At 40.2% G+C, this 13,644-nt stretch overlaps 1 protein-coding gene across 3 annotated transcripts; it reads right to left on the minus strand.

Moving 5' to 3' along the window:
* Positions 1-464: 464 nt before the first annotated feature.
* On the minus strand, positions 465-13,502 carry Ccnl1 (cyclin L1). 3 transcript variants are annotated; one of them, XM_076574197.1, is made up of 11 exons: positions 13,064-13,494; positions 12,713-12,787; positions 12,140-12,249; positions 6,080-6,200; positions 5,094-5,158; positions 3,271-3,370; positions 3,066-3,170; positions 2,839-2,980; positions 2,514-2,625; positions 2,323-2,421; positions 465-1,255 (listed from the first exon to the last, which is right to left on the minus strand). In XM_076574197.1, the coding sequence occupies exons 1-11, from the start codon at positions 13,385-13,387 to the stop codon at positions 907-909; spliced, it is 1,602 nt and encodes a 533-aa protein (XP_076430312.1). In that variant the 5' UTR covers positions 13,388-13,494; the 3' UTR covers positions 465-906. The 3 variants fall into 3 exon arrangements, with proteins under 3 accessions (XP_076430312.1, XP_042135049.1, XP_076430314.1); XM_042279115.2 differs by lacking the exons at positions 12,713-12,787; positions 13,064-13,494 and adding an exon at positions 10,411-10,483; XM_076574199.1 differs by lacking the exons at positions 465-1,255; positions 2,323-2,421; positions 2,514-2,625; ... (1 more) ...; positions 3,066-3,170; positions 3,271-3,370 and adding an exon at positions 3,717-4,850 and having other exon boundaries at positions 13,064-13,502.
* Positions 13,503-13,644: the final 142 nt, after the last annotated feature.

Raw genomic sequence — 13,644 nt, forward strand, 5'->3', positions numbered from 1 at the left:
TCTCCTTTGCCAATGTACCTCCTCCTCTAGTAAGTAGATACCCGATGTCCATTTGTGCATGAATTGTTTCAGGTCTTTGTAATCAGTTTTTTACTTTATGATCTCACTGATTTTTGACAATCCTAGATTAAGCTGTACCACTGAATGCCAGGTATGCTAAAACACTTAAAACCTCCATGGATGGGTCTTAGTTTTAGGCTGTGATTTTGGTTTGCTCAACTGTTAAGTTCCTATTACAAATACTTAAGATTTAAAATTATCTTCAGATACATTCAGATCAAATCAGTTTTGTATTTTAGTGGTTCTGTAACAGTATCAGGCCACTCCAATTTGCTTTTCCTATATATACAATGACCACTGCATACTGTTAAGACTTTATCCCAAACTACCTGTCAGAAATCAGTGCAAAACCATCTTACCATTAAAAATCTTTTAAATTTAAATCAATAAGGTATTTGAAGCAGTTTAGAAAAACAAGATTTGTATTTTATTTCCTTGTAAAAATCTTTACACATGCAGACAAACCAGTGTTAAGAAAGTATTCACCATCATTTAAACAAATAACCACTTAAATAGAACAGTGTCTGCAAGTTTTATCTGTATAAAAATAAGATACATTTTTACAGAATTCACACTCCAGTTCTTATAGCAATAAACAATACACAACTATAATAAAGTACAATTGAACCTGACCATGGTTTTCAATTAGATACTGCTAGGGCATTTTAATGTGCAAAAAACCTTACCATAGTTCTTTTCCAAAGAAAATGTCCTCAGTGTTTCTAGAGACCTAGACAATTTTAATAAATCAATTCCTAATCAGTTTGCTTTATGTTTTGATTGAGTCCATACATCACACTGCACAGAGGCAAAACCAGGAAGCAATGCAGTGTCAGAGGAAGAAAGTCAACGCCTATGCCTGCCATGTCCGGAGCGACTGCCACTGTGGTGCTTGCCTTTGTGGGATCTCTCAAAGGAGCGAGATCTTTCACGCCTGTCTCTGTGATGTCCCCTTTCATGCCTGTGTTTCTTGGCAACATCTGAGTGATCCCGAGACTTGCTCTGAGATCTAGACCGAGATTTTTTCCTTTTATGACCATGTCTATTTGAACTTTTTAAATCTTCTCTGGTATGTTTGGCCTTAAGGTGAGGAGAACCATGATTATGATGTCTTCGAGGGCTTTCACTGTGACTGCGGGACCTGCTTCTTGATCTTGAGCTGTATGTTCCAGATCGACTTCGCCTATTATTATAACTTAGACAATAAAAATTTCAAGTTTAGTTATGATTTCTACTGGCAATAGATTAGTAACTGTTGGTCATTAGCAAGTTCAAAACAATCAGCTATGAGTAATGAAAAGCTTAACTGACGTGTTCCTCAGTCTCCCCATCCTGATCTCTCAACTGAAGCTTTACTGTTACACAAAACATCCTATGCCTATATTCCAGTAAAGAGGGGAGGGTCACCAATGTGTCCCAACGGTTTTTTTTACTGAGTTATCTCTCACCTGATCAAGTGCCACTCAAGCACCAGAACCTGCAAACCAATTACAAAGCTGACTGGAAGTCTTAGGCTTTTAATACACTAATGAAATAGTCACATTTCTAACAAACTGAATGTAAAGAATGTTTTCATGTTATAAACAGCTTTATATACATATACCCCCAGGGCATTTTCTGGACACTTTTCAGAAAGGGGATGGGGGTGGGGCACGGCGGAGACAGAGTAGAAGGCACAACATGCCATTAAGGCACACTACTAAGGTCAGTGAGATGGCTCAGCAGGTAGAGGGGCCTGCCACGAAGCCCAAAGACCAGAGTTTGATCTGGGGCCCACACAGTGAAAGTAAAGGACTGACTTTTGCAAATTTTCCTGTAACTTCTGTGCATAACCAACCTATGCATATTTAAAAACACACACCTAGGGCTGGAGAGATGGCTCAGTGGTTAAGAGCACTGACTGCTCTTCCAGAGGACCCAGGTTCAATTCCCAGCACCCATGTGGCAGCTAACAACTGTCTGCAACTCCAAGCTGATCTGACACCCTCAAACAGACATACACACAGGCAAAATACCAATGTACATTAGATAATAAATTATATAAAACACACACACACCTACACTACACACATCCAAAGTATGTTCTTGAGTTTATTTCTCTTTACGTTAAGCCTAATCCTGAAGCATGCTTGTAATCCTAGCCAACTGGTGCTATACCGTAAAACCTGCTAAACAAAGAAGCCCAACACTCATTCCTAGCCTGAAGCCCACCCCCAATCTTCAAAGGCCCTAAGCCCATCCCACACAGGCCCCATTACTCACTGTCTTCTTGGGGTATGTGATCTGGAGCGTGATCTGGTTCTTGACCTTGATCTACTAGCACTTCTGCTGTTTCTGCTTCTTTTGCTGTCTTTTCTTACACTAAAAAAAAATGCAGGCAGCATTGTTTACATTGTTTTAGCGAGTGCACAAAGGTTTAACAATGAATACTCAAGCCTTTGAGGTTTACTCACCCATTATAAGGGCTTTTTGAAGCCTGCTGTCTATCCTCAGGTTCTTTTTTGACTGTCTTCACATTAATGGAGATTGGTGACTTCTCTTCAGCTTTTACTTCTCTTGGTGATGCTTTTAAAAGACAATGACGATATGTTAAGGACAGGTTTTACAAAGAACCATTTCCTAATACACTCCAAAGTACTACATTTCTAACCCTTAGATCCAAAAACCCCAGTAACCATTTCTTAATGGTCTCTAAGCAACTGAGCAACGGCAAACCTTTCTAACAAGGTACCCTTCCAGCGCTCCCTCCCACTTTATTCAATTCTGACTGTATCTTACATGGTTTAGAGGCTGGAGAAAATCCACCAAGAGTTGAAAGGGCTGGAGTTCCATCAGGATTCAATCCCTTTGCTTTCAACTTGGCTTCCTGCAAGGCTACTTTTCTTTTTTCTACTTCTTTTTCCAGCAATTCATAGTTAGGCTGTTGGATGAAAAGTCAGGTTAGCATTCCCTTTAGAGTCTTGGAAATGCCATCAAACAGCACCAAACGCAGTAACTAAAATTACCTTTTTCCTGGTGTAAAGTCTAAGTGTCTCTATGCAAATTTCCTGGATCTCCTCTTCTGTGGTACCAAAAAGAAGAAACCAATGGGGCCGAGTTGGCAATGGAATCTAAACCATCAAAAACAGAATGGTTCAAGCTTACACTTTTCTCAAAAGGAACAAAACTCCTAGAATCTACTTTGTAAAACACAGCAGACTGTATACTTGCCTGAAGTGCTCTAGCTGCAAGGTAGATACAAGCACACGCTATAGTCTCTGGTTGAAAGCGAACAAAAACATTGGTTCGAAGACTGTCATTCATGTAATTCCTGAAAAACATTTCAGCTGTAAGCTTAGTCCATAAGCAAATCAATTGTTCTGAGGTGCATACAAAATTGGAGACTCAATCTACTTCATTCTTTTTTCTTCTCCTTATACTCACATCTTTACTGTGGTAACAGTTCCTAACCCTTCCCCGAACAGCACGTTTCAACAATTCCATATTAGCAATCTAGATCTTACCCCTAAAATCCTTTCAACATACTGTTATAAAAGGTAATGATTCTGAAGACATGAGTTTCAGAGTTTACCACTCCAACAATACTTCAAGCCATTAGTTACTGACCATCTCTCCTTGATCCATAATGAAAAGCAGTGTCAACCAAGTTCTTTAAAAAAAAAAAAAATTCAATACCAGAACAGGGGTAAAAAGGTATTTTTAGTAAGAATCCATCAATTTACTCTTACAGTTAGAAGGGAAAAAAAAACTTCAAAAAAAATCTAGGTAGAGAAGTGAGCAATAATACACATCATAATGGCCTTGTTTACATACCTTTTTGCAATTAAGCATAAATAAAAGCAATGATCTAACTTAATTAAATAAACTTCTGAAACTTCTAGAGAAACTTTCCCATGAAATTCCTTAACTAAAAAACAAAACAAAACAAAACAAACAAACAAACAAAAAAAAACCCAAAACTTTATATTTGCTAAAAAGCCTGAGCTGGAAAATAAATGGATTAGTTCAAAAACCCTTACACTTGTTAAAAGTATTATATTTTTTTGGCTGCACAGAATACATTAAAAACTCATGCATTTTATTAGAGAAATGTGGCTTTTCTAACGTTACCATTATCTACTGAGTCCAAAAGAAGCATGGCAGTCATTTAAAAAAGATATTATTTCTGGGAAAGTCCAGAATTATTTAATGCTTGTTTATCAACAGTCATATAAATCACTTATGGTTAAACCACAATTTTCTTGCTTACCCTTTCTGTATCTCAGAGGCCCAAGTTCAAAAGTATTTAAATAACATGAACATGAACTTCTTTTTAAAATTATATGCTTCTTGTATCACTGCCTGCAATGGCTCACTAGCTGGAGTAACCTACAATGGCAACAGGTACCCATTTAAAGCTACAAGGTTAAGGTAGCCTCCTTTGGTAGAACGGATGCTATACACACTGCACGTAGAAATTTAACTGAACCCAATTTAAAAAAAAAAAAAAAACAATTCATAATGGCTGGACAACAATCTATCAAAAATGAAATATTCATTTTGATAGTTACAGGTATACATTAAATACATAGGCATGATGCATAGTTACTTCTAGAAGCAAATATACAAATCCTTTTGACACCCCGACAGAACTAGAAGATGCTGCCAGATGGATATGGACCACTTCAGTGAATCTCGGATGAGAGCTTGCACTGGATTGGCTGGAGAGCAGGCTAGCCAATCAGGCCATCCTGAGGTCATGGGCTGAAGTGCAGAGGGCAGAGTTCTATGACTTACCATCATGGACTACCCTTTAATTAAAGAGTAGAAAAAAGAACAAAGTTAAATTGAGTTCTCCATTAAAAGTAATTAGTCAAGCCAAGAAAACAGGAAGCAGAAATAAGCATTATTTACCTTTTGGTTAAAAAACAACAACAAAAACAAAATGCCCCAAAACAAACTTATTTCATTATTTTGGAAAGAAAAAAATGAAACTTACTTTATTTCTGCTTCTGTTTTCCTGACTAAAGAAGAAATGTAAAAAAGCAACTTACCAGGCAGTTTGAACCAAGGTTTGGTTCCGCTCACACTCTAAGACTTGTAAATACATCACAATGATCTGAGGAGAAAAGGAAAAAAACATTAAGCGTATTGGTGGTTCTTTCACAGCAGAGGTCAATGAATAAAGCATCAAGTGTTAGTTACAGCTTTAACTCCCATACAATTACAAATATAGGCCAACATCAAACATACCAAACTCAGTGTGGATTATCACATTACTCAATTCTATAAAAATGTGATACAAGTGGTGGCTCACAACTTTTTTCCCTCGCATTCATCAAAAGAGAATTTATGCTGAGAGTACACAATGGCCATAGCACATTTTCTAGATTTCTAGAATACTAAGCCTTACAGCAATTAATTTCTGCAGTAAAGCTCGGCACACTAAAGTTTCTTAAAAGCTACATATAACTCAATGATAGAATGCTTGCCTTGCATTTGGCTCCCAGCAAGACACACTAAATACATATAACTACTTCAGTTCATGCAAGTGTTTCTGGACCTCATTATCATCATTTTATAATTTTACAAAAGTAGAACTTGAAGATACCAGCCAGCGTCACCCAGTTAAGAGCAGAGCTGGCTATCTCCAATAGTCCCAATTCTTGCAACTACTGTTCAGAAGAAGGGCAATAGGAAAGAAAGCCAAGAGAAAGCTTTTATGAACGGTTTCCAGTGAGCAGCTAACATTTTCAAAACTTTAACGTGCCAGTTTCTACATGTATGTACAATCCGTTCCTTACATAAGGAACTCCATCACAAGAGTTTGTTAGGTGGAAAAACTAAAACTTAACCACAAAGAATACTCACGATCACACAATTACAAATAACAAAGCCTGTTTTGAGTACCATTTTACTGACAAACATCAACACCTAAAAAGAAAGCTTTTGAAAACTCAGATGAACTCTCCACATAAGTCAAAATTTTAGGCAAAGCCCTAATACTTACGAAATGTAATTTCTGCATTCTATAACTCACCTTATGGGGATGCTTGACATGAACACAAAATCCCAACTCCTTTAGCACCCTCCTTTCTGCCTTGATAACTTGATTTTTGGTGTTTATGTAGTTCTGATCAAGGATCAGAGGGCTTGGAGTCCTATAGTTTGTAAGAAATAAAATCAAAACTGTTTTGCACATCCAAAACCTTTTACTTGTGGCATCTCCATTTTCCCTTCCAACCAACTATTGGCAACAGAAACCAGCTTTTTAAACTCCTGCTAACAAGTTAAAGCATTAATCTTATGCTGTCCAAGTTATGCTAATTATATGCAACTAGACAAAGCTCCTAAAACTAACACAACTTAAAAAAAAACACACACACACACAAAACATATTCTTAGGTCTGACTTTTTCTTCTTTAACTTATGCACTTAACTTCAGTGATAGACATTATTGGCACAAACCTCATCAGCCTCCCAGAAGAAACTTCCTGCAATGACAAGAACCAATGTGATCCTGAAAGATTTACTATAAAGCTCTAATATGAACAAAGACCTAGAAAAATTCTGTGTAAAGCCTTTGCTAAATTTATGGTCAACACACTAAAAACAAATACACAAAGAATATCCATCTGCTTAATTATCACCTACCCCTGGTCAAAAACAAAAAACACCAAAAAACAAACCCCCATAAACAAACCCCCATAACAACAAAAAAAGCAAACCCCAAATTAGCTCAATTTCCAAGTGAATATTAAAAGAACAAACAAACAAACAAACAAAAAAACAGGTTTAAGATTAAATAGGCAGCTCAGTCAATGCAGATCCTATGAGACTGGAAGGCCACAGAGAGGGAACGAGACTCAGAAACCACATTCAAGGCCGGTGTGGGAATGTCCCCCCAGCTGTTTTCAGAAGTCATTTTTCATATTGGGGGAAGGGACACCTAGCCACTCATTAAAAAAAGTCATCTCATGTACATCATGTAAGTTTGTTTCTTTTTTAAAAAAATAAAGTCTTGGTTACGGAGCTCATTCTGCCTCACCCACTAGAGTGGGTCATGTTAGAGGCAAGTGCAATCTGGCTTGTGTTACAATCTGCCAGTTAAGTAATGCTAATGTCCTCTATGAAATTTAGCATGTTTTTTGGATACATTCTTATCTCAAACAGCAAGGTGTACATGTCTATTAATGACTGTACAGTAAGTATATGGGTAGAATATCATTTAAACACGTTCTCAAATATTCAATTCATTTTCAGACAAGTTCCAAGTTTTATACTCTAGAGAATGCACTGCCTGAATACTTCAATATACAACCTGCTCAGAAACAAAGAGCCTATTTATGCATAACTACTTGAAGGTAATAAAACAATCTAATCTGTCATGTTGAGCCAGGAGTAGTAGCTCACACCTGTAAGCCCAACACTATATGGGGGTGGGAGTAGAGGAATGTAGAGATAAAGACTTCAAGGACATCCTCCATCCACTAAACAGGTGAACTGAGGCCAACCTGAGTTAACACAAGACTGAAAAAAAAATGTGAAATGAAGTACATTACTACCTCCCTGGTATCAGGCTATCAAGAGTTAAAAAAGGGGGGGGGATTTTATATTTTATTTCACTTAAAAGCAAAATCAGTTACTGTTATTCTGTAACTTTATGTTAAATAATTAATAGCTGGCAGAAGTAACACCATTAACAGTAACAAGTAATGATGCAAGACTGCTTCAAGTTCAATATCGACTACATTTTCAAAGTGTGAGAAATTTTAAGGTGATTAAGTAGGGCAATGGCCTGTTTTGAATCAGTTTTATCAGGACAATAGCTGCAAATTGCACTTAAGAAAAAAGTCAAGTTTAACTCAAATGGGAGCAACCAATGTATGTATGAAAACATACTCCAAAGAGATACTATGTAAGGGTTTATGATTTTTCAGGCTTTATAAATGCATTACAAGGTTGTCCTTCAAATGGTATTAGGAGTCAGAGGCTCTAGTTTATCTGTACACAGCTTAGCTCTTAACCCCTGAAATCCAGACAGTAAGTAAACAGCACCATTAAAATCCCCATACAGCCGGGTAGTGGTTGGGCACGCCTTAAATCCCAGCACTTGGGAGGTAGAGCCAGGGGGATCTCCATGAGTTCAAAGCCAGCCTGGGCTACAGAGTGAGTTCCAAGAAAGGCACCAAAGCTACACAGAGAAACCCTGTCTTGAAAAACCAAAGAACAACAAAATAAAATAAAATCCCTATACCAATAGTTCACAAAAGCCAAGTTCTCTCTCACTTTTCTCATGTGTTAAAATGTATACCATAGCTTACTAAGAAAACTGTTTTATAGTTAGTTATTTTAAAATGGCAATAAAATCTGTGATTAAACAGGTAAACAATTTTTTAATTGTGGCTACCAACTGGTGCTGAATTTAAGGATTCATCACTAATTCTGCTTAAACAAGTATATTAAGAGTTACTCCTCTGCCATAAGCACATTCCCCACACCAGAATCCCATAGAACATGTAAAGGCACAGGCTTTGTTTAATCCCAGGAGTAAAATGGTTAAGGCACAAGGATCATAAATCTCAGGCCACCCCAAGCTAACACAGTGAGACCTGAATCTTAAAACTCCAAACAAACCAACTATTACAACTCAACCATCTAAGCTCTTGTTCAGTCTTGCCACTACCAATTTTTTCCAAGTTAGCTTTGTAAATGCATAATCTTAGTCTTCATTTTGCTCAGAAATTTATCTCATAAATCAAGGCAAGCTCAATGAATACAAAATTAACAACTACTTTTACAGAAGCATTTTATACCATGATAAAACATAGAAAATGGCTCCATAAATCAGTAATCAAAGATTCTGAAAAAGCATTTAAGCAGCAAAAGCTTTTTATATTAACAAAGCAATCAAACAGAAATGTTTTTAGCAATACATTCCGTTGAATTAAGGCTTGGTAGAATTTCCTCCCAATCAAGTAAGCATCCTGGATCAACACAAGATGAAGAGGTGGCACTTAAAGCTGAGGGAGTGAAGTCCTCATCTTTCAGAACTCAGGAATACGGACAACACTCAAAACTACCAAACTCGCCGGGCGGTGGTGGCGCACGCCTTTAATCCCAGCACTCGGGAGGCAGAGGCAGGCGGATCTCTGTGAGTTCGAGGCCAGCCTGGGCTACCAAGTGAGCTCCAGGAAAGGCGCAAAACTACGCAGAGAAACCCTGTCTCGAAAAACCAAAAAAAAAAAAAAAAAAAAAAAAAAAACTACCAAACTCCACCTCTGAAGAGTCTTTATTACCAGGCTTTGCTCATTAACTGATCTGAAATCACATTTCCATCTTTAGGAACTCTTGGTCTGTTTATTAGAAGGTTGTATGATAGCTACTTTCTATGGTATGCCTGAAACACAGCATACGAATGACAAAACTTTAGAAGTAGGGGGTTCAAGCATGGTTAGTCTCATGTATTACAAAGGACTGATACTCTGGTAGTATAAGGAACCACACTATAAACCAGATGGGTAATTAATAATACACATGTAGGGAGACAGGATTCCTACTCAACACACAGAAATTTCTAATGCTTATTTTGAAGTAAACAGAAACATTCCTTAAATGTCAAACTGGAGTTACCTCAGAACCACAGAAATAAACTACAGATAAATAAATTGTCAATACTGACCTGACCCTTCCAATGCTTACTTTTACATTGAAAATAGCATCAACAGTCACCAATAAAAGTAGTTAAGTCTTTAAGTTTATCTTGTAACATAAACCTTAAAAGATATGAACAGACATCTTTAAAGAAAAAAGCTCTTAAACACACTGGGAATATGTTACATATAAATAGCAAATTGTATCTGAAAACTACTGGTATGAATAGCTTTTCTTTTCCTTTAAATTCAGCTATTCTGAAGAGCTCTCAAACTATGAAAAAAAACTATGGGGGGGGCCCCAAGTCAATATCTCATATTGAGGACTGGACACTGGTATTACTATATCTTTATGTAGCCATGACTACAATGACTTTAAGGCTACATGCATGCACCCCCCTGTAGTTGAAAAGGCCATACAGTAACCTAGTTAGCATTCAAATTGTACTAAAATTCTCAAGACAAACTAATCAGAGTGTAACATTTATGAATACTCTAACAATACCTACTATGCAAAGAACACAAAACACCTTACTAAGCTATAGTTTTAATAACTTGGACAGCAAAGAAAAAAGCTTGTAACCAGAAACAGGAGTTTTTTGTTTGTTTGTTTTTTTCTCTAAATGGTTCACCAGTGGCCAACCTGTTAGTCCCCGATTCCAGTGACCTATTCTCAGAACACTGGCTTCTCCTTGGGGATTTTCGATACTTCACTCACTGTTGCCATGACGACAGCTTCATCTCTATGTACCACTCCACATCACCCAGGCTTTGGTAAATGTAGCTGGTCGCTGTATAGTCGGTTGCAAGGGAAAAAAGAGTTGAAGTTAATAACATATACAAGTTACATGTCTGAGTAAACTTGTAAAATGCATAGAAACACTTATATCCTGCTTTTAAAAGGGGGGCTTCCATGCAATTAACTTCTTTAAGAATTTCATGCTATAATCAAACTAGTAACATTGAAACAAAATCAATTTCTCTTTAATGATGACCAAAAATGCAGTTACATCCAATACAAGTCAGTCAGATTGGATTATTTTGAATTCTGAAATTTTATAATTAAGATGATCCTATTCTGACAATCAAGGAAGGAAAGTCAAGTCCCATAGGAAAATGCCACAATGTAATTATAATTGGCTCAATGACTCATATACTAGAAAATGTCCTTTTAAAGCAGAGTCCTTTGACTAAAGATAAGAATTCTCTATTTTATCAGTGTTTCATTTAAAAACACCCTAAAAGAAACAAAAACTTCAGCCACTATCTAAATAGAAATAAAAGCTCAGAACATACTAAACACCAGTTTGAAATTCTATTTCTCTACTTTCTTCACAAACTAAAAATGTCTTCAAACAAAAGAAGTATCTGGGAACACACTAAGATGGGGCTGAAAAAGCATGAAGAAAAGAACAAAAGCTATATAAAAAACAAAACCTGGGCAGTAATTTTTGACCATGCTACCCATTTTGAACTCACTTTCCTATCTGCTTATCTGGCTACCACCTTCCCTACCACCAACGAAGACTATATATGATACTCATTTGGACTAAGCAACACCCAGCTCCCAAAACAACTTACTTTTCACAGCTAACTTCCTTTCAAACTAATCACAATTCCTCAGAAATTAATCTACACCATGACTATCCATCAGCGTGTCTTAGGATCACCTGTAGAACAAACAGGGAGTCCTGCAACAAATTTTGGTACTGCCATAGATGAACACAGAGGTCCACATAGTTACCAGATTATCACTACACCTTAAAGATACTGTTTCAGACTGTATTTTCTTACAAGATCAGATAAAGAAAGAGCCCTATCTGAAAGCAACTCAATGAGTTATTTTTCTAACCCACTCACTGAGACTGTTATCTAACCAAAACAAAATACCTGTTCAATCTCTTTGACTTCAAACTTTATCATCCTCCAGTCCTTTCAGATCCGGTATTATTCGATATATCGTAGTTCAATGTTGAGAAGTACTCTAACAAAAGCCAACCTCAATTGATGGGGAAACTGGGGCTCCAAGCAGAGTAACAACCTACACGGAACTTTGCCACAATATTAACTTGAACTACAGAACTTTCACGTCCAGCCTTCAGTTTTCCAGAGAGGGGAGGGGAAAAAGAACTTACAGAATACACTCCCACTTGAGCCAACCGTACTCCCTTTCTTGTTTAATCTTAAGCCAAGGGACTGGCTTCACAGCACTGCTACGATTGTCCACAAATGCAACTGCCTCTACAAACTTCAGATAGCTGGTTAATTGAGGGTTTCTTAAAGTTTAAGTTTCAGTGTTCCTATGTGAATTTCAACACCTAATGCCAGTTTGCTTTTGCATCCGTACTGACTTGAGGAAGAAAAAAAGGAAAAAAAAAGGTGTTTTGACTCGATGATTGGTGTACAACAGCAGTAGCAAGAAACTATGTTCAATAGGCCAATCTTACCTTTTTCCTCTTAACTGGCGGAGGTGGTGGAATACATTAATCACATCTCTTATTCTTCTTGGTGCTTCTTCGATTTTTGACGCAAGATTAATACAGGCCATGGCAACAATCTGAAAGAACCCACGAGGGGACAAAACTTATAACGAGGTATAAAGTTAAACTGGAAACAACTCTGCCCAAAGTCTAACAAAAATTACTTTTCAAGGGAAACTCTAGGATACAACGGGGCTTTTGGCGAAACAAAATCAAGGGCGACACTTTTACAGCACGGGCCTTAGCAGCTACGTGCGTCTTATTGCTCAACTGTTCCTAGCTTTGGACTAGGATCAAGCTAACTCCCCCAAGAGCCGCTCGGGGGCCTGCAAATGCAGTTCCCGGTAACAGCGCACGTGGACTCGGGATCCATTTTCTAGTTCTCCAAGCACGTTCTAAGGGCCGCACTTCCTTGTGGGTGGGAACGGGGTACAAAGGCCCCAGCTAACCACTCCCTTGCTGGAAAGAGCTGGTTCCTACCCCTTCCTGCCCGCTTCCGGATGGAGCAATTCCCTCCGCGCCCGCCCCCGCCGGGCTTACCTCGAAACTGTGTTTGACGAAAGACTTGGAGTAGAAGAAACGGTGAAACAGCACCTGCCCCGTTGCCATCGCCACCTGCAGACGAAGAGCGGAGAAACGGAAGCGCCGGGGTCAGGCGGGCCCGCACCAGGCGCCGCCGCCACCGCCGCCGCCATTTTGTGCGGCCGCTCGCCTCCCTTCCCGCCCCCCCCCCGCCGCCGCCGCCGAGCGCCCGGGCCGCCGGCCCCCGCACCCCTTCCTCCCTCCCTGCCCGCCCGCCCGAGCTCCCGCCGCTGCCGCCGCCGCCCCGGCTCAGGCTCCCGAGAGACCCGGCCGCGGCGGAGGCCCCCGGCCGTCCACGGGGACTCTCACCTGCGGCAACCGGAGGAGAATGCCGGCGGCCTGGATGAGCTCGCAGCCCAAGATGCGCAGGTCCGTCTCGCTGGGCAGGTCGAGGCCGTCCTGCATGGACGGCGTCGGCGAGAGCCGCTCCTCCGGGATCAGCGAGTGGTCGATGGTAAGCGACACCTCCGAGTACAGGCGGTCGCCGATCAGGATCCCTCCGGTCGTCGTCGTCGTCGTGGTCGCGGTGCCTGAGCTGGAGCCGCCGGCGCTCGGGGCGGCGGACGAAGCGGAGGCGGCCGCGGCGGCGGCGGCGGCGGCAGCGGTCGAGGTCGGGTGAGGCCCGGACGCCATAGTTCCAGCGAGCTGCACGCACGGCCGACGCAGCCGGAACCCAAAGCGAGACTAACCAGCGTCCTCGGCGCGACGGATATTCCCGTGACCGCCGGCTTCCAGGCCGCAGCACGCAGCGTGCGCTTCCGCCCTGACGTCACCGCGCCGGCGCCCCGACGCCCCGCCCCGCCCCGCCCGGCCCCGGCGCGCGCCAACGGGTTCCTCCTCCCCGGCGGAGATCGGCGTGGAGGCTCCCCGGCGGCTCGAGGCTGCGGGGC

Source organism: Peromyscus maniculatus, chromosome 6 (genome assembly GCF_049852395.1).
Source record: "Peromyscus maniculatus bairdii isolate BWxNUB_F1_BW_parent chromosome 6, HU_Pman_BW_mat_3.1, whole genome shotgun sequence".
Classification (NCBI taxonomy): Eukaryota; Metazoa; Chordata; class Mammalia; order Rodentia; family Cricetidae; genus Peromyscus; species Peromyscus maniculatus.